The sequence below is a fragment of the Geotrypetes seraphini genome, chromosome 13 (assembly GCF_902459505.1).
Source record: "Geotrypetes seraphini chromosome 13, aGeoSer1.1, whole genome shotgun sequence".
NCBI lineage: Eukaryota > Metazoa > Chordata > Amphibia > Gymnophiona > Dermophiidae > Geotrypetes > Geotrypetes seraphini.
Genome location: NC_047096.1, coordinates 79,292,338 through 79,313,843, shown reverse-complemented (window position 1 = coordinate 79,313,843; position 21,506 = coordinate 79,292,338). Strand labels below are relative to the sequence as shown.

Sequence of the window (21,506 nt, the reverse complement as noted above, 5' to 3'; positions counted from 1 at the left end):
GAAAAAAACAATAGCAAATCAGCATTTGATCACCTACCACCACTTACGCAAACATACTGGAATTCCATTGGAAGCCTAATGTTGGAAGAATCAGAATTTTTAACCAATCACCACTTAATACTACAATCGTGGTTATCCAATGACGAGGGAGGAGTGTGAGCAGTGACCAGGAAATGCTGTCAGAGGTGTAAACAAGCACATGGATGTTTTATTAAAGGTGTAGTGACCGAGAGAGCTGGGGAAGCGGATGGGAAGGTGTTGGAAGGAACTAGAAGTAAACGAAAGAATTCGGCAGCTATTGCGCTGAAAATTATAATGCAAATCATCGCATGGTTGATGAGATTACCATTTTCATGCTATCGTATTTTCTTGCACTATAACGTCATCATTCTGCAATATATGTTCGGGGGGGGGGGGGGTTCTGCGCTTGGGCGCATGTGAACTTTTTGCTTGTGGAGACCTTTGGAAGGGAAAAGCTTGGAGGGTTGAGAGGATTTGGAATGTGAGGGGTGCTCAGCCTGTTCCAGAAGTAACCCAGCGTTGCTTTTGCCTCACTACATATTTGGGAATTGTGGTTGCTATTTGTTTAAAAACAAGAAGGATTAAACTCAGGTTCTTAGGTGCAAGTATACAAAGCCAGGGTTGGCCCCCTCTGTCACGATGATCTCAAACAATCTGGGGAATCAATGTAGCACTGAAATGCAGAATACAGATTATAATTTTTGTTTCTTGGTCTATATTGGATTTTTATTACTGTCTCTTTCCTACAGAAGTGATTATTTGCTGAATAGTGTACAGAAGGATCTCATTGATGCACTTTTCATAAAGGTATTTAGAAATACTGTATGTTGGATATATTTTTTTATTGCTAGTAATTTAGCAAAATCAGCTCTGAGCATGAGGTACTTGAAAGAGATTGAACATGAATAACAAATATTGGGTGTCCTTTTTCTAAAGATTAGCACATATAATCTTTTTCTAAAGATTAGCATATACAATCTGCAGCAGGGCCCATAGGAATAAAAAGGATTCTGTAGTAGATAACATGCGTTTAACTTTAGTGAAAGACTCCTCCCATGTTGATATGCCATTTCTGGATGTTCCTGCAGTCTACTACTGGGTGGGATGATACAAATGTCTAGTACCGCAATAAAAAATGATAGTAATAGTAGTGTTATGTTTCCTTCCAGTCTGTGTTTCCTCTGGCATTCATTCCCTCTCCTGCAGATTGTGCTTCATGGCTCCTTCTGTGTTCTGCAGGTGTCAGGTTGCATGGCAAGGCCATAACTACTGATGTTTGATGGTGTGTGTGACATGCATGCTCTGCAGAGCCAGTTTCTGACGATGGAGCAAGAAGTGGGTGCTGAAGAGCAGTTGGAGAGTCGCCAGCAGTATGAGATGATGGGCAATGGACTAGAGGGAGATATCTTGTGTAATGCTAACTTTCAGCCACACCATGACTTGGAGCTTTTAGATTCCCCAAGACATGCAGCCTCCCTTGAATGTGTTAGGTAAGGAAAAACATTTACCGGTATCATTATAGTATGCTTTTTAAATAAAAATATTTTTTCCCCAAAATTCTGGATATTCACAGAATGAAGTGAGGTAGAGAGAGAGAGAGGTTGCAATATGAAAGAAGAGAGGATGGAAGGAAGCCAGGGGAGCAGAGATGTGAGAACTGAAGTGAAATAACTGAGATTCACTGTTGACTGGTTTGATTGCAGTGGACAGCCTCAAGCGGTTCTGCCTAGCTTGGGAAGGACTAACCACCAGCTGCTGAGCAGTAAAGAAGAAATGGCCAAGGCTAGGAAAAGGCAGAAGACATCCGGATTCAGTTCTCCTTTTCCTCAACAAATAAATGGGCAAGAACTCCAGAGCTCAGCAGTTAACACTGGGTGTCACAGGGACAGGGCACGCTTAAGCAGGGCTCATCCTGGACTGTCACTGGCATACAGTAGTCTCCATGAGTATAGTCGGCAGAACTTGGAGGCACCTGAGACAACAGGCCTAGAATATACCCCCAAGGATGGCTTTCAATGCAGTGGACATGCTGGCAGCAGCGGCCATAGGAGCAGAGTTACCGAGCTATATGCAGAACTAGTAAAAGAGCTAGAATTGCAGGTGACTGAGTTACAAAGGCTGCTGGCATCTCGAGAAGAGATAACTGTGCAACAGGACCGGAAGATCAAACGACTCGAGCTAGAGAACCAGCAGTTGAAAAGCCAACTCCAGAACCTAGAGGAGCAGAATGACCTCCTGTCCAGCAGAAGCAGTGCTGACAAAAGTACATGTGGGAGTCTGCTGCTGGATTACAGACACAACTCTGTCGGTAACAGAATTCTTTCACTCTCTAGTCTAGCAGCCTGTTAGGATTTTGTGCATGATGTTGATTTTAGAGAGCATGTGGGAATTGTTTAAAGGTTTAAAAGATAAAGCAACCAATGTAAAAATAATCTGGAGAAATCTTTTAACCTTGCTTTATATCCCTCTTACTACTATCATTAAAAATGATCATGTGTCCTGATAATATAATAATAGGATGGATGGCCTGAGAAGGTGCGACTGTGATGAATAGTGCTGGTTCTATTGTAAGAAATTTGGGGGGCTGTTGCTGCCACTCCATCTGGGTTAAACAGCAGTGTGCTTTCCCCCTCATTTTGTAACAGGGTGCTTAAATTTACACACCAGTCGAGTGTATAAATTCATAGATTACTATCATCCATGTGGATAAGTGTTTACTGCTGTATGTATAGCAGTATGGTGTCTAAATACTATCCTACAATTATATGCTAAACTGCCATAGTGTATAATTGTCAGGGTGGTCCAAAGGCGAGGCATCCACGTTCACATGCAACTTACTGTTAAATTATTCAAGTCATTAGGTTTATTTTTACTGAATAGACCTTGGAATTGGAACGTAACTAATCAAAGAACATTTGAACTAGTAGGACATTATTTAACTATATTTAAAAATGTAATTAATTGTTCTAGGGCATCCTAAATTTACATTCAGAGGAAGAAGATGATATTTTATCATGCCAGTTTAGGGAATTTTTAGATCAGTCAAATTTGCATTTAGAAATGGAAGGTGCTACACATGAAAAATGACATACAATTTTATATGATTTTATTGCTTTTACAAGAAGGGAGGATTGTATACTGCTTAGCGACCATCAAAAATGGGGCCCAACAGGGTGGTCTTATCACTTTTGGCTAAGTTTAAAAAAATAAAAACTCCTAGTTTACCACCTCCCCCTTTTACTAAGCCACGGTTGAGGTTTCTACTGCGGCCCGGAGAGCTAAAGGCTCCCATGCTGCTCTGATGCTTATAGAATTCTTACGAGTGTTGGAGCATTTAGCACTCTGAGCCGCAGTAGAAACCTCTACCATGGCTTAGTAAAAGAGGGCTTTAGTAGTTCAGGATAAACTCAGTGTTTCTTGTGCATTAAAGCGTGGTAAAATAGATTCAGGGAATTTTTGGAAAAGGGTGGAAAGTGAGTTGAATACTGAGCCTAGTAGTCCAACTTTAATGTTGCAATTATGGAATAACACTTCAGACTCGGCCTTAAAACATGCTAGCTTCATTGAGGGTGTATAAGACCAAAATAAAATATAATTCTTGGTTTATAGCAGCGCTGGTAGATCTGAGGAAAGGCTGCTGGAGGCCGTAGCATCTTTGGAGAAAACTTAAGATATCTTAAAATTTATAAAACCAGGAGGCAAAAGATTAAGCAATATCAATTAGCAGTGCATAATGCTAAACAGCAGCATTTTGATCAACAAATTAATGCTGTTTCAAATTAATCTAAAAAGTTGTTTCAAATTTTTAAACATCTAACATCAACGGAGCAACTTTTTATCTGCCTCAATGGAGCTTCAACCAACTGCTCAAGAACTAGCAGAATTTTTTCAATTGAAAGTGGATAAAATAAGGTGAGGATTCTCAAAACTATGTATTAAAACAACAAGAGAATCTAGATGGGTGTGGAATAGCTGGAGATAGATGTTGGACTCAGTTTTCATTAGTAGGTGAAGTAACTATAGGAAATATTTTGAAGAGACTTTCTAATAAGTCTTGTGTCTTGTATGTTTCTCCTTCCTATTTGCTGAAAAGTATTGTTTTTGTGCTAGTCTGGTAAGGTCCTCAAGCATCACCCCATGGTTATTTTCAACATGTCCAGCCATCTGATTGCAGGTCGCCCTCTTTGCCTGGTTCCTTCAGTCTTCCCAAATATAATGTCCTTCTCCAATGATCTTTCTCTTCCGACAGTGTGACCAAACTAAAACAGTCATAACTGCATCATTTGGGCTTCGAGTGACACAGCCGGTTTGATCTCTTCCAGAATTGATTTGTTAGTTCATTTGACAGTTCACAGCACGCATAAAATCCTTCTCTAGCACCAAAGCTCAAATGAGTCAATCTTCTTTCTGTCTTGTTTCCGTAGTGTCCAGCTTTTGCATCTGTAATTGACCACTGAGAAAATGAGTACGTGGACAAGTCTGATGTTGTTTGGCGTGTTATTTCCTTGTCTTTGAATACTTGTCAAGAGCCTTTATTGAAGAGCGATACAGTTCTGTTCTGTGGAGTATTTCTTCCCTGCTAGTTGCTTCTTTGTTTATAAAAGAGCCCAGGAGCTAGACTAGAAGTTGTGAAGGATTTCAGTGTTCATGATCTTTGTCTTATGTTCAGTTGTAATCCCATGTTATGACTTTTGGCTTTGACTTCTTAGTAGTTTAGTTTATTTCTAGTCTGCCTTTATACAAAGCAGATTATAAAAGTAAGCATACACAATAAAAACAATTACAATACATACCAGACAATATTAACAGGTAACAAAAGTCTGCTGACTTACAAAACCCAACATATTACCAGATAACATAGTTCAGTTACGGAGCATATCTCATTTTAACAATCGCTTACCCAGAGGTGTCCAACCTGCGGCCCAAGGGCCGCAAGTGGCCCCGTGAAGTATTTTGTGTGGCCCCGGTCAAGGGCGATGGAGTGTTTTCCTCTGCTGCCCCTGGGTGTTTATCGTCTTGCCGGCTCCCTCCTCTGTCTTGCTGCAGCGTTTGCGCAGCCCCAGAAACATTTTTTTCGGCCAATGCGGCCCAGGGAAGCCAAAAGGTTGGACACCCTGGCTTACACTATCACAATATCACTGAGTACCATATTTTATAATATAGAACAAATGTTTCTTTAAAATTTTCTTAAATTCTTTGTTGCTGCTGCTGAGCGTTGTATCATCTGCATAGCGCAGGTTGTTTATATTTTGGCCACCAACTTTGAAACCGATGCTCTCTTCCAAATTTGCTTTTCCAAAAATGGCTTCACCATAAAGATTGAACAAGTAAAGTGACAAGATGCATCCTTGCTGATGCCACATTTTATTGGAACCCAATCAGTGTTGCCATATTCAATCCTTACTGCAGCGTCTTGATTGTCATAGATGCTCTTTATCAGCTGAGTTATGTGTTTGGGTATTCCCATTTGTGCTAGAGTTCTCCATAGTTTATCATGAGCCACACAGTCAAAAGTTTAGCTGTAGTTGATGAAGCAAAAGTATAGGGGCTTTTAGTATTCTTTGCTGTTCTCCAATATCCATCTAACATTGGCAATAAAGTCTCTTGTTCCACGACCTTTTCTGAAACCAGAAGTCTATAAGTAGGACCCTCCTAATCCCCATACACCTGTTCAATTCTGATTTCTGAAATCTGGGGGAGGAAGGAAGGCTTTTTAGCAATACTGAGACTGAAGTTCTGACCATCTGGTTTTATCAACTTTGTTCTTGTTACGTATGTACTGTAAATATATGTATTTAGTTGGAAGGGTGAGTGTTACTCAGGGTTGCCAGTGAATGTGGTGAAATCAGTTAGCTTAGCGGGATTTAAAGAAAGGTTTAGATAAATTCCTAAAAGTGAAATCCATAGGCCTAAAGGGAAGTCCATAGGTCATTATTGAGATGGCTTGGGGAAATCCACTGCTTATTCCTAGGATAAACAGCATAAAATCTGTTTTATTACTTGGGACCTGGGTTGGCCACTGTTGGAAACAGGATACTGGACTTGATGGCCCTTCTGTCTGTCCCAGTATGGCAATTCTTATGTTTTGTGTTCTTAATATCACCAAATGGTTAGTTTTTCATCTTGTATGACAGGAATGACCCTAACTCACAAGCTAGGGTTTAGTGGGTCTTATGAAAGTCTCTTATATTTGCTGCTAGTGCTTTTCTTAAGTTTGCATTGTACCAATGAATTCTTCCTTCTGGAGATCACAAAAGGTAATACATACAGACAATATGAACGTACACTTGGAAGTTCTTTCAAATCAAGCTAGTGGTAGCCATTACAAATTAGAATATTTATGTTCAGTTTCTTTCTGCCACATTTTCTAGTGTCTGATTGCATCTCTTGGTATTTGAAGATCTTATCATTGACATTTCTGTGGTCAAAAATGTTTTTGTGGTTTTTCTTCTTTGCCACTATGCCTGTTTTTATTTATTTATTTAATTTTATTTTTTTTTTGCATTGAGCTTTTTATCATCAAGAATGGGAATGTCACAGGTGATCATTATCTCTTCCTCTGCCATAATTTTCCTAGGGTTGTGATCTCAGTGTTTTTCTGATACAGTATACTGTATGTTTATAGTATTCATATTTTCCAGTGGATGAGATGTCCAGATTTTTGACATCAGCTAATCACACCTAGTGATGACATGTATATTTTAGTCAATTGATGTTGTTAAGGATGGTTGGAGGCGTATAATAGCGTTTAGGACCAACAGGCACTGCTTTCGGAATCGCAGCTCCCAAGGACCTTAGGCACTGGAAATGTAGACCAGAGTTTTACAGGACTACATTTCCAGTGCCCAGTTCTGACGCCGAAGTCCAGTTCCACCCCTAACTACACACATTTCTTGGTTTTGGCATCACTATGTGCTGCTAGCTGCTGGGTGCCTAGGCTGCTTAGCAGTAGCTTTTTTTAATGAGGCTTTAATGATGCTTCAAGGGCTGGAAGGAGGGGGGCGGAGATCTGAGGCTGCCACTGATGCTTTGGGAGCTGGAGGGAGGGAGTGTGGGAGACTTTTGGTTTTTTTTTTTTGCTGGCTGGGACCAGAAGTAGGCCTGGCTAGTGCGAGTCAAGCCTGTAACTGCCCATCTCACAGACCACAACCAAGCAGCTTTTTTATTAGAGTTAGAACTTTTTCCTCAGTAACATATTTTCTACTAAGGTCCAGAGTCACAAACACCTCCAGGAATATGTACTTTTATTGGAACATAGGTTTCTCATTAAACAGTTAAAAAAAAAATAGTTTCATCAAAACAAAACATCTCCCATCTGGGTTCTATAGGCAGATTTACTTCAGTTCCTTTTAAAGTTCAAAAACAGATTTGAGTTCAAAATAAGACACTCTTCTTTCTGCTATTACAGTCCTACCAACATTTAGGCAGGCTTTAGTCTGGCCTACTCAGGCTGAGCCAAACTCACATTCTTACAAGGATAGGCAAATTAACTTTCTCTCAGACTTCTGCCTTCCTCTACGTTTCTTTACAGTCCAATGCAGGCACTACCTGAAAATCGCCATTGAGTTTTTATTATGGCTTTGGAATCATCCACCCTCAACGATCAGTTATCTATAATCCCTCCCCAAGAATCCCATTCAGGCTTTTAATAACTCAAAGTTCTCTGTAATGTTATACTGCCTAGAGCAGGCTTTACATTATTCATGGTTCCTTTCTGCTTTTAAAGGCTTTCTCTGCCCTGCATTCTCACACTGCTGTAAAGTTACAAACAATTCTTGTACTCCTTCATTGAAAACCAATGCCTGAGTTTTATACTCCTTTCCTGAATGAACAGCTTCAGCAAATGTTAACAAACACATGCTTTACTTTCTCAGGACATTCATAAAACAGTGCTTGGTCAAGTGCTTCAAACATTGAGCTTCTGTTTTCCAACAACTCAGGTTAATCACAGCTTTGAATAATGCCACAATATTTTCCCCTTTAGTAAACTTTTAAACCTTTATCAATTTCCATCTGGCTTTCAGAAGGTAAGTAATCTTAATTGGTTTCAGAAAGCTCCATGGGCTCTTCCTGACTCAAAGACCCATTACTTTCAGAGTAGGCTGACATGATATCCTCCTGCATTTCAATTTCAGGATATTCCAACTTAAACTCATATAGCTGTCTGACTGCGTTTCCTTCTGGAGCTGTGCTTCTCCTCTCCACCAAACATAGTCTGACTTCAGGCTTCACCTTCTGAGTCTGCCCATTGCTGCCCTCTGTTCCTCCCCCTTTGCTTTCCTTTACTAAGAGTGTAGAAGCTAGCAACAGGTGTGGGCTTTCCCCTAATTAGATGACTCCTCCTGAAAGTTATGTGCCTGTTTAAACCTGCTTCCTTCTTACAGCATTGTGTGTCCTGTGTGCACGTAAATCCTGAATTTTTGATTCCTGGCTTTAAGGTTCCTACCTGTGCTAAGTTTATCCCATTAGACCCTGGCCTAGAAAAAGATAAATTGGTAATTGGTTGCTTAGGTACATTTCCTATGTGTGCCCCTTTCTTCCCCCCAGCTCTAGGCTATGGTATGGGTTTCTGTTGGTCAGGGCACTGGGTCAATTTAGCTGCCATTTTATTTGCAAGGGGCTTCCCTGTGACATGGTTGAAAGTGCTGGTTAGTTGAATACTGGTTAACTGGGATTCTACTGTATGTGCTACAGGTTGGGGAGAGCTGAGAACCAAGAAGTCAGATCCTTGAAATTTCTGTAACTGTTCCCTACTTCTGGTTTCAGCCCCAGAAGAAAATGTTGCAGGCCACCTTTCTCCTGACACATATCATCCTTGTGCCTGTATTTCCCTTACATTGTTGTTAGTAACAAATGATATATACAGATTTTCCTTTTGTTCAGCTACAAATTGTATCACACATGCGAGTATTGTCTGTCAGGTGTGTCACAACAGAAGAAAGGTTGAGAACCACTGATCTAGATAATAAAGGAAAGAGCCTGAGACATGATCAAAAGGAAGCAATGTCTGTACTTATCTATGTAAATCCAGAGCTGAAGCCCTTCAGAACAAAAAAGAGCTGCTGACCTAGACAGATATTGACTAACATAGCAGAAAGGAAAGGAAAGGAGAGGAAAGAAACAACCATGAAGATTCATTATAATGAAAGACTTTTTATAGTCTTATGAAGTAAAATTGAAAATTTTAGTGCTTGGTTATGGCAACTGTCCAAGAGTATCGCATGATCCAGCATATCAAGTAGAAATGATTTACGCCTAGTTTTATGACAATGAGGTTTGCCAAAGAAAGAAACAATTACTACTTCAGTATTAAAGCCTTTCTCAAAGCCATACTGCTTAGTATCCAGAACCAAGTGGGCATCTAACAATTCTTCCATTTGTTGCAAAACACATTAGCAAAAGATGGCAGGCTGGAAACTGGGAGTAATTTTCAGCATCAACTGAGCACAACTGGTGGGTATTTTTTTTGCCTAGGCCAACTACAGCCTGTTTGAGTCAAGATGGAAAAATAGTTTTAAGTTTATTAGGTTTTTATATCCTGCCTATCAAGGTTATCTAAGCGGTTTTACAATCAGGTACTCAAGCATTTTCCCTATCTGTCCCGGAGGGCTCACAATCTATCTAACATACCTGGGGCTAGGAGCCCAGGGTCACAAGGAGCAGCGCAGGGTTTGAATGCACAACCACAGGGTGCTGAGGCCATAGCTCCAACCACTGTGCCACACACTTCTAGTAGGGAAGGAGTAATTTACAATATTTGTCAAATAAGGGGACAGCCTCTTTAAAAAATACTCTAATCACTCACCAAAGAGAAGGGTCATATGTACAACTACCTTTCAACAGCTAATAAAAACATAAGTAAGCAGAAAAAGAAAACTTTGAACTGATTACCTGTCTACCATTTTGTTGCATCTGCCACAAAACGATTGTCGGTCCTTTGATCACGTTCAGAGTGATTGCCCAGAATTATAGTTTTCAATGACCATTGGATTGGTTATTTTTTCACTAGTTTTTTCATCTCATTGTCTTTATATCAGCAAAAGTATTTTTGCCTGTGATGTGTGGGTGGTAGAGTGTGGGATCACCTCTTCAGTAATCTGAGGCTTTTTCTTTCGCTTGAAAGACTTCTTTGGTGTGTAGCTGTTGTGGTGTATTATTAATGGAGTGAGTTTTTTTTACTGTGTGGCTTTAACTATTGTGCCACACTCTCCCCATTCTCTTCTTGCTTGGGCTGAGAACCTTTCAGTGGCCCTTTGTATTGTGATGTCATAATGCCTCATTCCACCAATGCCTAAGAGTCATCCTCATCGGTGATGTCACAATGGCTTGGTTTCCCTATGCTTGTGCCTATTTACTAGATGTATTTGTCTCATTGAAACGAGAAATATCAAGAAAAGTGTGGAATAACTTGTAAGTTTCATGGCTCCACATCATATTTATTTAATTTTCTGTACTATTCTCCCAAGGGAGCTCAAAACGGTTTACATGAATTTATTCAGGTACTCAAACATAGTTCCCTATCTGTCCTTGTGGGCACACAATCTATCTAATGTACCTGGGCCAATGGGAGGATTAAGTGGCTTGCCCAGGGTCACAAGGAGCAGTACAACCTCAGGGTGCTGAGGCTGTAGCTTTAACCACTGCCAAGATTCCCTTTTATGAAAAATGATGGATTGAGGAAATACTTTTCTTTTTTTCTCTTCTTCTGTTACTGATGTTTTTTTTAAATTTATATATTTTTAAATTTATATTATTATGATTATGATTCATATAGGGATAAGAAGACCTCAAGTGCTCGCTGCTGCCTGAGTTTTAGAACTTGTCTTTGTCAGAACAGCTTCTTGCGAGCTATCATTAGTCTCTTGAATCCCTCTATACTGAAAATATTTTTGATATATTGTACTTTATTTTCTTAATTTAAAAAAATATATATATTTATCAATATATCAAAATCATAATCATTTTCAACCGGCCACTTTTACTGGACAGAAAAGCTTTCTAACATTTCAATATACTTAGCTTTTATGTCCCAATTTACTGCTCCCAGCTTAAGTGACTGGATGCCCTTGACTGGTACTTAATGTTCCGGGTTGTTTAGATGATGACTGGCTCAACGGAGCATCTCCGTTTCACTTGAAACTAGGCTTCATCAGGAGATCATCCAAAAGATATTTGTTTGATCAACTGGCACTAGCAAAAAAAGAAGAGAACCCCCATTATAAAAAGAACCTAGGGTTATGCCTTACATCAGTAATTTATTTAACTGTTATATCAGAAACAATTTTTTTTAAACTTTCATTTGTCTTAAAATTCCTAATTATTTGTATCCCCCTTAAGTGCTTTAAATACTAATATGTTTTATGTAATATACTTTAAACTACAGGGCATTATCGATTATTTGTACTTACTTAAACTTTTAGAACGCCTCTCATTAGATTACCATGGACACGGCCCCTTCTGCCGCGCTTGGTGGAGTAACACTTTTTTTTTTTTAAATGGCGACTTGCTTTCTGCCAGCATTTTAAAGTTTAATCTGCTCGCCGTAAATACGGCATGATGTCACAAACGTGGAGAAGCATGAAAGGGGTAAGGGAAACTTACAAACAGCTGTTAATGTTTGCATCTTTATATCTCCATAAGAGGAGATAGTGGTAACCACCCCCTTTTTAAAATTAATAATTACTTTTTTAATTTTAGATTGTTGTTCGTGGTTTATCACTAATTTATCGTATTGGCGTCATCATGTCTCCAAACGTCATGACGTATAAACCCTGATGTTATTCTAAAAATCCATCATTTTTCATATAAGGGAATCTTGTCATTGACATAAATATTGCAGGCAACAGCTTTAACCACTGCACAACACTCTCCCCCCCCCCCCCCCCCCCCCCCCCCTTAGTCATGTGGCAGCCACAAGGTCAGAAACATTCATCTTTAGTTTTTAAATTCACCTCTTCTTAACCATTCCTGTGTCAGATTTTGATCACATTTTTTATTTCCCCACTGTATTTGTGCATTTCACACTTCTTTTTCCTTGTTTGCTGATCTGAATTTTTAAATAATTTCTTTTATCTTGCTTTACAAATTTCGTTGCTTCTTTCCCCTTTCTGTTTAGTTGTTGGAATGCTCATCCAGGCTTAAAGATGAAAACTGATTATGGATGCCTTCATACTTAAGCACTTTTTATGTATTTGGATCTGTTGATGCCATTAGATATGCTTTAAGGTCTGAATGTGTGGAACAGCATTCTAGAAAGAACTTCCAGGTTGGCATGTTACTGGTAGTTTAGAACAGGATCTGCTGACATGCAGCTTGTTCTACAGTACTTGAGAAATGGATATCCATGTGCTGGGGATGCCCAGCATGAACATCCGTTTTAACAAACTGAAATATCCAAATTATGAATAGAGCAGTACTGAAATGGTGCATGGTCTTCATCATAAGGCATATGGGGACAGACTTAGATCTCAATATGTATACTTTGGAGGAAAGTCTGGAGAGGGGAGATATGATAGAGATGTTTAAATACCTATGTGGCATAATCACGCATGAGTCTAGTCTCAATTGAAAGGAAGCTCTGGAATGAGAGGGCATAGTATGAAGTTAAGAGGTGATAGGCTCAGGAGTAACCTAAGGAAATACTTTTTTTTACAGAAAGGGTGGTAGATGCGTGGAACAGCCTCCCGGAAGAGGTGGTGGAGACAGAGACTGTGTCTGAATTAAAGAAAGCCTGGGATAATCACGTGGGATCTCTTAGAGAGAGGAAGAGATCATGGTTACTGTGGATGGGCAGACTGGATGGACCATTTGGCCGGTATCCGCCATCATGTTTCTAAGAGGGAAATGGACGTCTTGTGGTAGCATTGGAACGTCCACGTTATAAAATGGCCACATAAATGTCCATGTGGAGTGGAAGAATAGTCAGGCAGGTTTTCAGGATATCTATATTGAATATGCATGAAAGAGATTTACATACAGTGGAGGCAGTGTGTGCAAATCAGTCTCATGTATATCCATTGACTGGCAAGGGGGTTCTTCAGCACCAGCTTGGAAACACTGACCTAATAGATTGAGCAGTTGGTTGCAAACCATGGGACTCTGGTTTTGAACCCAAATATACACTACTTCAATAGAAACCTGCAAGCTCTAAGATTGAAGCAGTGTACAGTAGGTATTTTTCTATCCCCGGAGGGCTTACAATTTAAAAACAACAAGAAAAAAATGCTGAAGTGAGATTTGATGTAACACAGTTCACCAAAACTTGCTCAGAATCAAGGAGGGGAAAACTGGGGCGAACCCCAGAAAAACCACCTCACAGCCCAATCATCGCATGAAGGGTAAACGGTATCAATATATCATTCCATGTATGCTTGTAAGTTGAAAAAATAAGCACTATAATGATTGAATAGATTTTAAAGTCCAAGAACTAAGCAAACTTAACTTGTAGCTTGCAATTAACTTTACCCTTTGAACAGGTCCATAGAGTGATTTTTTCTATCTAATACATGCACCTTTTCACTCTTGTTACATTGTGTGTAACTTGTCCCCAATTTTTATATTTGACTGAAGTGAGATTTGAAGCATGTCCTTTGGCTCTCAGTCCACTGCTCTAACCATTAAATTATTCCTTCACAAAAAAAATGTTAGTACCACAAATGTCTAGAGTTCTTGAAACTATCAAAAAGTCCTTAGTATCCCTTGTCAGTCTCACATTTGGGGGACAGGGGGGTCAGCAACCACTGGAGAATAAAGGGTGACTTCCCTTAATCTCTTCAGTGGAGAAACTGCTCAGTTGGAGCACCTTTCTGTAACTTGGACATATGAGGTACCAAGTATATAATCCAATGCCCATCTTTTTGGACATAGACGTCCCTTTCTTTTCTGAAACTGCAGTTGGATGTTTATATTTTGACTCCTCCCTATCTCATCCAAAACATGCCCCCTTGCGATAAGGACATACTGCAGTTTTAGAGGTCCATATCCTGGTTTTATAAAATCAGGATTTTGATGTCCATATAACATGAATGTCTAAATGCTGGTGTCCAGACATTTAAAACATGAAACGTTTCTATGTAAAATAAGGGCCATAATCTATTCTGCCCTACAATGGTAAAAGGAAGCAAGTGCCTAGATTTACTGAAGCACTTGCCTCATTTTGCCATTGCAGGACAGTATTTCTATAATTCCCATTCCATCTTTGAGTTGTGGGATGTACAGTCTTTTAGATTATCTCATAGGCATGGAGGAGTTTCTTTGTTCATGCTTCCAGTTTTTCAAGGCATCTATGTAAACGTGCAGAATACCAGTATTTTTGCAGTATGTAAATGGCAGTAAAACATCTGTGTGCTATTCTGCAAAGGTATATATAAGAGGGTAACCAAAAGAAGAGCCAAGAAAACCAGATAGTAAAAGTCTCTTTAAATAAAAATATCAGTTTTATTTATCTAACACATAAAAAATATTTGTACATCCACAAATAAGGAAGAACAATTATGGAGCTCTGTTATTAGTCAATGTGAAATACTTATGAGAGAGAGCATGTGCTTCTACTTTTCATCATTGAGGTACATGATTTCATGATAAGGACATTAATCATTTGGAATATATGACTCCTGATGTAGTCATCTTCGCTGAAACACGGCCGTATCGAATCTTTGCTCCACAATTGTCCTTCCTTATCTGTGGATGTAGAAACATGTTTTATGCGTTGGCTAAATAAAATAGATATTATTTGAAGAGAATTTTAGTATCTGGTTTCCTTGGTTCTTCTTTTGGTATCCTCACTGTTTTGCTGCATTGTCTGTTCTGTGAAGACCTTGTTCTTCCTTCTTTAGGGCATGCATAAGTGGCATAGGGCCTGAGTCTATATAAGGCATCCCAAAAATTGGCACCAACTAGAACGGCACTTAGCGTGATTCATGTGCGTACCTTTTACAGAACTGTGTGCATTGCATAACTTAGGTGCAGGCATTCAGGCCAGGTTTTAGCTAGCCTAAACGGGTATACCTAAGTTGTACGCATATCACGCATATTCTATAACAATGTACATAACTTTCAGGAATGTTCATGATCTGTCCTTGATCCGCTTCTGGCCATGCCTTTTCAAATTTGCATTATATGTAGAGTGCAAGGGGCATTCACATTGGTGGAGCATGGGAAGGGCTGGCACTTATGTGTATGGAGCTTACATAATACAGTAAATTAATGCACATCCTTGCTGTATTTGGGTACCCGCAGTTGCACCAGATTTATGTCTGTGGGCACTCCGGTGCCATTATAGAATAGGCTTTCACTGCATGGCATTGGGGGTACCCAAAAGGAGACATTCACTTAAAGAATTACACCCCCTTCTGGTAGATCTTCAGCTATATAACAGCTAATGTGCGTAATCTCTAACTTCTGTCTTTTCAGACATCACTGAGAACAATTTGCAGTTCTTGAAGGGCCTGGTGGGATATTTGGAGAGGAGCACCGCCATCCCCCAGGTGAGTCTGTTTTCTTCCATTGGTGTATGATCGCTCTTCATCCTTCCTTCTATGGCTCTCTGATAGGCCATGGCCACAGTCCTCAGGACACATTTATTTATTTTTACTTCTTGAAACTAAGTATATGGGAGAGAGAAAAGGCCAAATTGTATATTATTCAGGTGCTACACTATGTTATGTTTTGTTTAAGTTTACGTTAATCAGGTTTTCTATTCCGCCTTTACCTATTCAGTTCAAAGTCGGATTACATTACAAGAGGTTGGGTCAGTTCCCAGGAAGTTACAATCAATACAATGGACAGTTTAGTTTGATACGGACATTCAATAGAATTGCTAATACAGGTAGATCAGTATAGTTATTAATCCAGTTAGGTCATAGTTACAAATACATAGCTACAAGCTTAAGTAGGTCCGTTTTAAACAGCGTTTCCCTCTTAACTTAGACGCCTAAGTTAAGGTGCTGTTTATAGAATATGGTCCTTATTTTATTTATTAATTTATATTCTGCATATCCTACAATTCTATGCGGATTACAAATTATTCAGGTATTCAAGCATTTTTCCCTATCTGTCCCAGCAGGCTCCCACTCTATCTAATGTACCTGGGGCACTGGAGGATTAAGTGACTTGCCCAGGGTCACAAGGAGCAGTGTGGGATTTGAACCCACAACCCCAGGGTGCTGGGGCTGTAGCTCTAACCACTGCATCACACACTCCCCACTTCTAGCTTTTGAGAGCAGGTGGAAAATAATTTTACATCTATTCAATTTCAAGCTAAGAGCCCACTTTTTTGAGGCTGCTAGTCTACATTATCTCCAGAGGATTCAGTGCAGATTACATTAAAGAGGTCTTTAACATTTAGAGAGCGAGTACAGCAATAAAAAAGAAAGTAACATGTCTCAAATAGTTGCTCATCACATGGCCTGAGAAACCCATTTATTCAATAGATAAGTTTTCAAATGTTTACGGAAGAGATAATAAGATGTAGACAATGTAATATGAATAGGCAAGCTATTCCAATCCTTTACTCCATAGTAGCTAAATGATGATTGATAATACCTTTATACTTTACCCCTTTCAGTGATGGAAAGGATAATATACTTCTCCTAACAGACAGCAGTTTGTTACGATTTTGCATAAGATGACAATAGTTACTTATAACAGATGGATTCTGTGCTGACAAAGATTTAAATACAATACAAGCAATTTTAAATCTTACTCTATACTGAATCAGTAAACATTGAAGGTCTTTCAGAAGAGGGGAAGCTCTATCAAACTTCTTCACCACAACATATTAACCTTGCTACTGTATTCTGCAGCAATAGCAGTTTTCTTTGGAATTTCAAATAATCTAAGTGGGGTAATAAGATAGCTTGAGAAATAGGCCGAAAGCTAGAAAAATCTAAAAATGGTCATATATTACCCCTCCCCCATTCCTTCTTACAAAACTGCGCATCGGCTGGTGAACTGAATGCTCTGCGCTGCTTCGATGGTCCTAGTTCCTATGACCGTTGGAGCATTCAGCATTCAGCGTGCCAGTTAGCGCTAAAAACCTCTTGCAAGGTTTTGTAAAGATGGGGGAGGGGGGGGAATAGTTCTTAACTGCCGTAATTTAAAAAGAAAAATATTTTCTTAACAAGAGAATTTGTTTGATCTGCCATAGACAATTTGGAATGCAAAAAAAGCCCCTAAACCTTGGATTTATTTTCTGTGTGAAGGTTTTCTCTAGTATTCCAGTACTCAGAGTAAGATTCTTTTGCGGGACTAAATCATAATTACCAAACTAGGCAACTTTTGTTTTCTGTTGGTTCAACTCTCGTATATTTAGCCCAGGTATCTACTACATTTATATTCTTCAATAATAATTCAAGGGTTTGAGAAAAAGAATCTAATACTGGGCATAACAAAAAAATATCATCTGCATATAATAAAACATTCTTCTCCATTGCTATCAAAGATTTTCCCAATGATCGCAAATAGATGTTAAAGAATAGAGGGGATAAAGGTAAGCCCTGCGGCACACCACAATGTGGCCGCCATGAAGTTGATAAGTTGCCATTTTTCTGATCTTTATATGATCTTTTATTTAAGAATTCCTCAAACCACTTAAGAACTCTGCCTGAAATACCTATTTCACTAAATCTATATACTGTACCATTAAGTGATGATCAATTGCATCAAACACAGCGGAAATGTCAAACTGAAGTAGAACTACATCTCTTCACTCATTCAGGAATGATTTGATCTCAGTTACCAAAGTCAATAGTATTGTTTCTGTACTGTGTATTGGACAATCTGTGCTGTGGCACCATGTGTGGTAAACATGTACTCATATTTGCAGGTGAATGGTGCACAGCCATTAGTGCCTCTGCATTCCAAGAGAGAGCCAAAATATTCCCCACCAGATGTGCAAGATCCTCCCATCCTGCCTTCCTCCGCAGATGTACGAGTGTCTCCCAGCCTGCCTCCCTCTGCACATGTGCGAGTGTCTCCCAGCCTGCCTCCCCCTGCACATGTGCAAGAGACTACAGTTCTACCGCCCACAGCACATGTACGAGAGCCTCCTCATGCAGACATTCGAGAGCCTTTGATTTTGCCTCTTGTGCATGTGCGAGAGTCTTCTCCAGTAGGGATGCTGAGGGTCAGCAGTGTCACAAGTGGCTTTCAGTACTGGATGAATGCAGAGGATAGCTCAGGAAGCCCTGCAGCACCAAATGACTCTTCAGGAATATGGGGTGAAACTATTCAGGATACTCTGCCTGATGGTACCCCCGCATGGGCATCTCCAGTAGAGGTACAACATTGACATATCTGACTTGTGGTTAGTGGGCTGGGTCCACGAATCCAGGGCTCATTCTGTCTGCTGCTCTGATTTCAGAGGGCTGCAGAATCAAAATTAATTGAAAGAAAATACCCAGTGCACCTTTAATGAGCAAGACAGTGGTGAGCTCATAACATACCTAGGAGTGTGCTGGCATAAATTCTCTCCAGTTAAAATCAGCTTTCTCTCCTAGAGAAGGTAATTCTATAAATTTGCATCTAGACGTACCTGCTGCTTAGACACATCTTAGGCACCAATAATTGGTTGTTATATGCGAACGTAAACTAGACGCTATTCTGTAAGGTAACATGTAATTTACCTCTCCTTTTGCAAAACCGCAGCTTGCTTTTTAGCGCCCGCCATGGTGGTAACAGCTCTGATACTCATAGAAATTCTATGAGCACTGGAGCTATTACCACCACGGCCGGCGCTAAAAGCCATGCTACAGTTTTGTAAAAGGGGAGGTTATAGAATACTAATAATTACACACACCACTTGGTGCTTATAGGTGTGCCAATTTACACCTGCCATTACGTGGCATAAATGGTCAAGCCTAAACTTCAGTGCACCCACGTCGACTTATGCCGGTATTCTATAATGGTGTCTTGGTGCACAGATGTCGTTATAGAATTAGTGCTGAGTGCTCGAGCTTGGCACACCTAAATGGATGCACCAATTGATAGAACTGCCTTCCCTAGTTGTAGAACTGTTACAGTATGATGCGTTGGCAAGAGAAGTAACACTCATCACAAGTATAGGTGAGACAGGGCTGGATCTAGGGTCAAGTAACCAGGGAATTAAGCCCAGCTGCCATATTTTATAGGGTATTGATCTCTTGGGGGGGGGGGGGGGACGGACTGTCATATTGTCCTGGACATCACAGTATCTACTTTTAGTACCAGTGCAAGGCAGCAAATACCCTGACTGTAACAGCCCTTATATCTGGAGTAGCCTGTCACTTCTTAGCCCCAGATCTTTAGTTAAATGGCCTATGGGCTCTGAATATAGTGTAGGAGTAAAGTGCTTTATCTTTTTTTTTTACTGTACACAGGAGAATGGAAGACCCAAACTGGAACTGATACCAAATTCTGGTGTTTACATCACACATCACCAGCTGGATGACTTGTCCCAGATCTCCACTGACAAACCCAAACTGATGACCCGGCGGCTTTTGGACTATTTCTTCTCAAGGGAGACATTGGCCAGGTCTTCAGCCACAGGGCAGCGCATTGCCCACAACAACACCACCATGGAGAAGCCAATTCGACTTCCCATTGCTGTAGTTAATGCCATTAAAGGTATATAAGTAGAGGGAAGCAAGATGTGAATGGGAACAGACAAGAATACAATAGTGAAAAGCAGGAATGAGAGATATGTTTGCACATAAAGTGTAGAATGTGGAGAAGTGGGTGAGGAACAGGAGCTTGCAGGAAAAGGGGTCAGAAGACTACAGGAAGATACATGCACTTATCTAGGCAGCGCTAGAGATGGCTGCAGGAAAAGAAGTATAGGCTAAATACTGGTAAGATTCACAGAGTTTTAGTAACATCTCTGTTTCTTAACCATGATTAGAACACTCCAACCCACAGAGCTAGACTGAGGGCTGCGCAAGTGATGCAGCTGCATTGAGCATAAGGGAGGCGGGGGTGCCATAATAGCTTTTTAGCTATTGTCTCCTGTACTTGGCCATGGCATAGGAATGCAGGGCAGGGGCACCAGACTGCAACTGTGGCTTGGTGTAGTCCTAAACTGCTCTGGTTTTCAGGGCAGCCATAATGAAATATGTCTGAAGTATATCAGAGAGTTGGTATCTGGATAAATACCTCATACATATTTATTATGATACTCCTGAAAATCAGATTACTTAAGGATGTGTTCAGGACAGGATTGAGAAGTGTGAATATCAGGCATGTGTGATGCAAAGAGGAATAGGTGGGGAAAGGAGCATGTGCTGGATGGTGACAGCTGTGTAGGGTTGGTGGTTGGGGGCAGGGTTCTGAGCATAATCTCTTCTTGATTTCCTGTGTGGGAAGGAATCAGTGCTGTGCAACTTCCAACTAAAGCCAGGGGTCTATGACCTAGTGTGCTCTACCCTTTTTGCCTTTGCTTCTTTTCCATAGAATATGTAACAAAAGCGTGTGGCCGTGGCTGCAATTTCAATGCTGTCATCAACAGTAAGTGCGGAACCTCCCGCCGAGCTGTAAAGAAGATGTCCATCCGCATCGACTGGATGGAGGGAGGAGGGCAGCGGTGTCCTACCAATATGCTTGGCCCCAAAGGTTCCTTATCCCCCTGACAGCCCCGTCCTGCCAGTTGTTCAGTGTTGGAAGGTGAGCTTCAGAAGAACATGCATAACTGTGTCTGCATCTGAGGACTGTACAGAGTTTGAAAGCTGATCCAAACTGTGACATTCTTTTGCCATGCCTGTTTGCAGAGATCAGTGTCGGATCCTAGGTGAGAGATGGCTTGGCAGAGCAGCAGCTTTTTGAGAGGGGAAGTTACATCCTCTAAGATTTCCTTTTTGGTGATGGCATAATACATCCTCTTCACCACTGAAGGCATCTCTGTACATTGGAGGCAGCTGACTTCTGCATTTCAGATTCTTTCTCCAACAGTTCTGTACTGCTACTTAGCAAGAGGTGTTTTAGAGAAAGTAGTCCTCCCTAAACCCTTCAGATGCCTTTACTGGACAGTTTTGTTTCAATCATCTTCCCTCCTCATGGCTATACAGCTTTTGACAATCTGGGGGCCACCAACCACCCATCCCCAATCTCCTATCACCAGAAGATGGAGCTGTACGAGGAAAGCATTAATGTCAGGGGATCAGCTCTTCCACCCACAATTGTGGCCTGACATCTGAAGGCATTGCTTCTATTCCACACATGATTTAGTGGCACAATACCAGTCACAAAGTTTGAAGACATTTAAAGGCCAGCTGGAAAGCTGCATACCTCAGCTTTGACCTCCATAGGCAAAACTCTCCCCCCCATTGGAGATCCATGATGGAAGAGCACCACTGAGATAGTGAAATTCAAGATTTTCTCCAATTAACTCTACTATTAAACATTGCTTCCTCAAAGGATTGGCTGGGTGCGTACAAACTTTTCTCTTGTGAGTGACAAGTTCTTAAAAAAAAAGTTTTTGTAGGAGTAACAAGTTCTAGAAATCAATAATTTTCCAG

General features: G+C 40.4%; 1 protein-coding gene across 4 annotated transcripts; it reads left to right on the top strand.

Annotated features, from left to right (window-relative positions):
* The first annotated feature begins 72 nt into the window (after positions 1-72).
* LOC117347141 lies at positions 73-21,404 on the top strand. Of its 4 annotated transcripts, XM_033917577.1 has the most exons (9): positions 190-274; positions 771-828; positions 1,261-1,511; positions 1,725-2,329; positions 15,433-15,506; positions 17,846-18,298; positions 19,377-19,623; positions 20,446-20,655; positions 20,760-21,404. In XM_033917577.1, exons 3-8 carry the CDS (start codon positions 1,294-1,296, stop codon positions 20,619-20,621), a joined length of 1,773 nt encoding a protein of 590 aa, XP_033773468.1. In that variant the 5' UTR covers positions 190-274; positions 771-828; positions 1,261-1,293; the 3' UTR covers positions 20,622-20,655; positions 20,760-21,404. The 4 variants fall into 4 exon arrangements, with proteins under 4 accessions (XP_033773467.1, XP_033773470.1, XP_033773468.1 ...); XM_033917576.1 differs by having other exon boundaries at positions 73-217; positions 20,446-21,404; XM_033917579.1 differs by lacking the exon at positions 190-274 and adding an exon at positions 130-185 and having other exon boundaries at positions 20,446-21,404.
* The last annotated feature ends 102 nt before the right edge of the window (positions 21,405-21,506 follow it).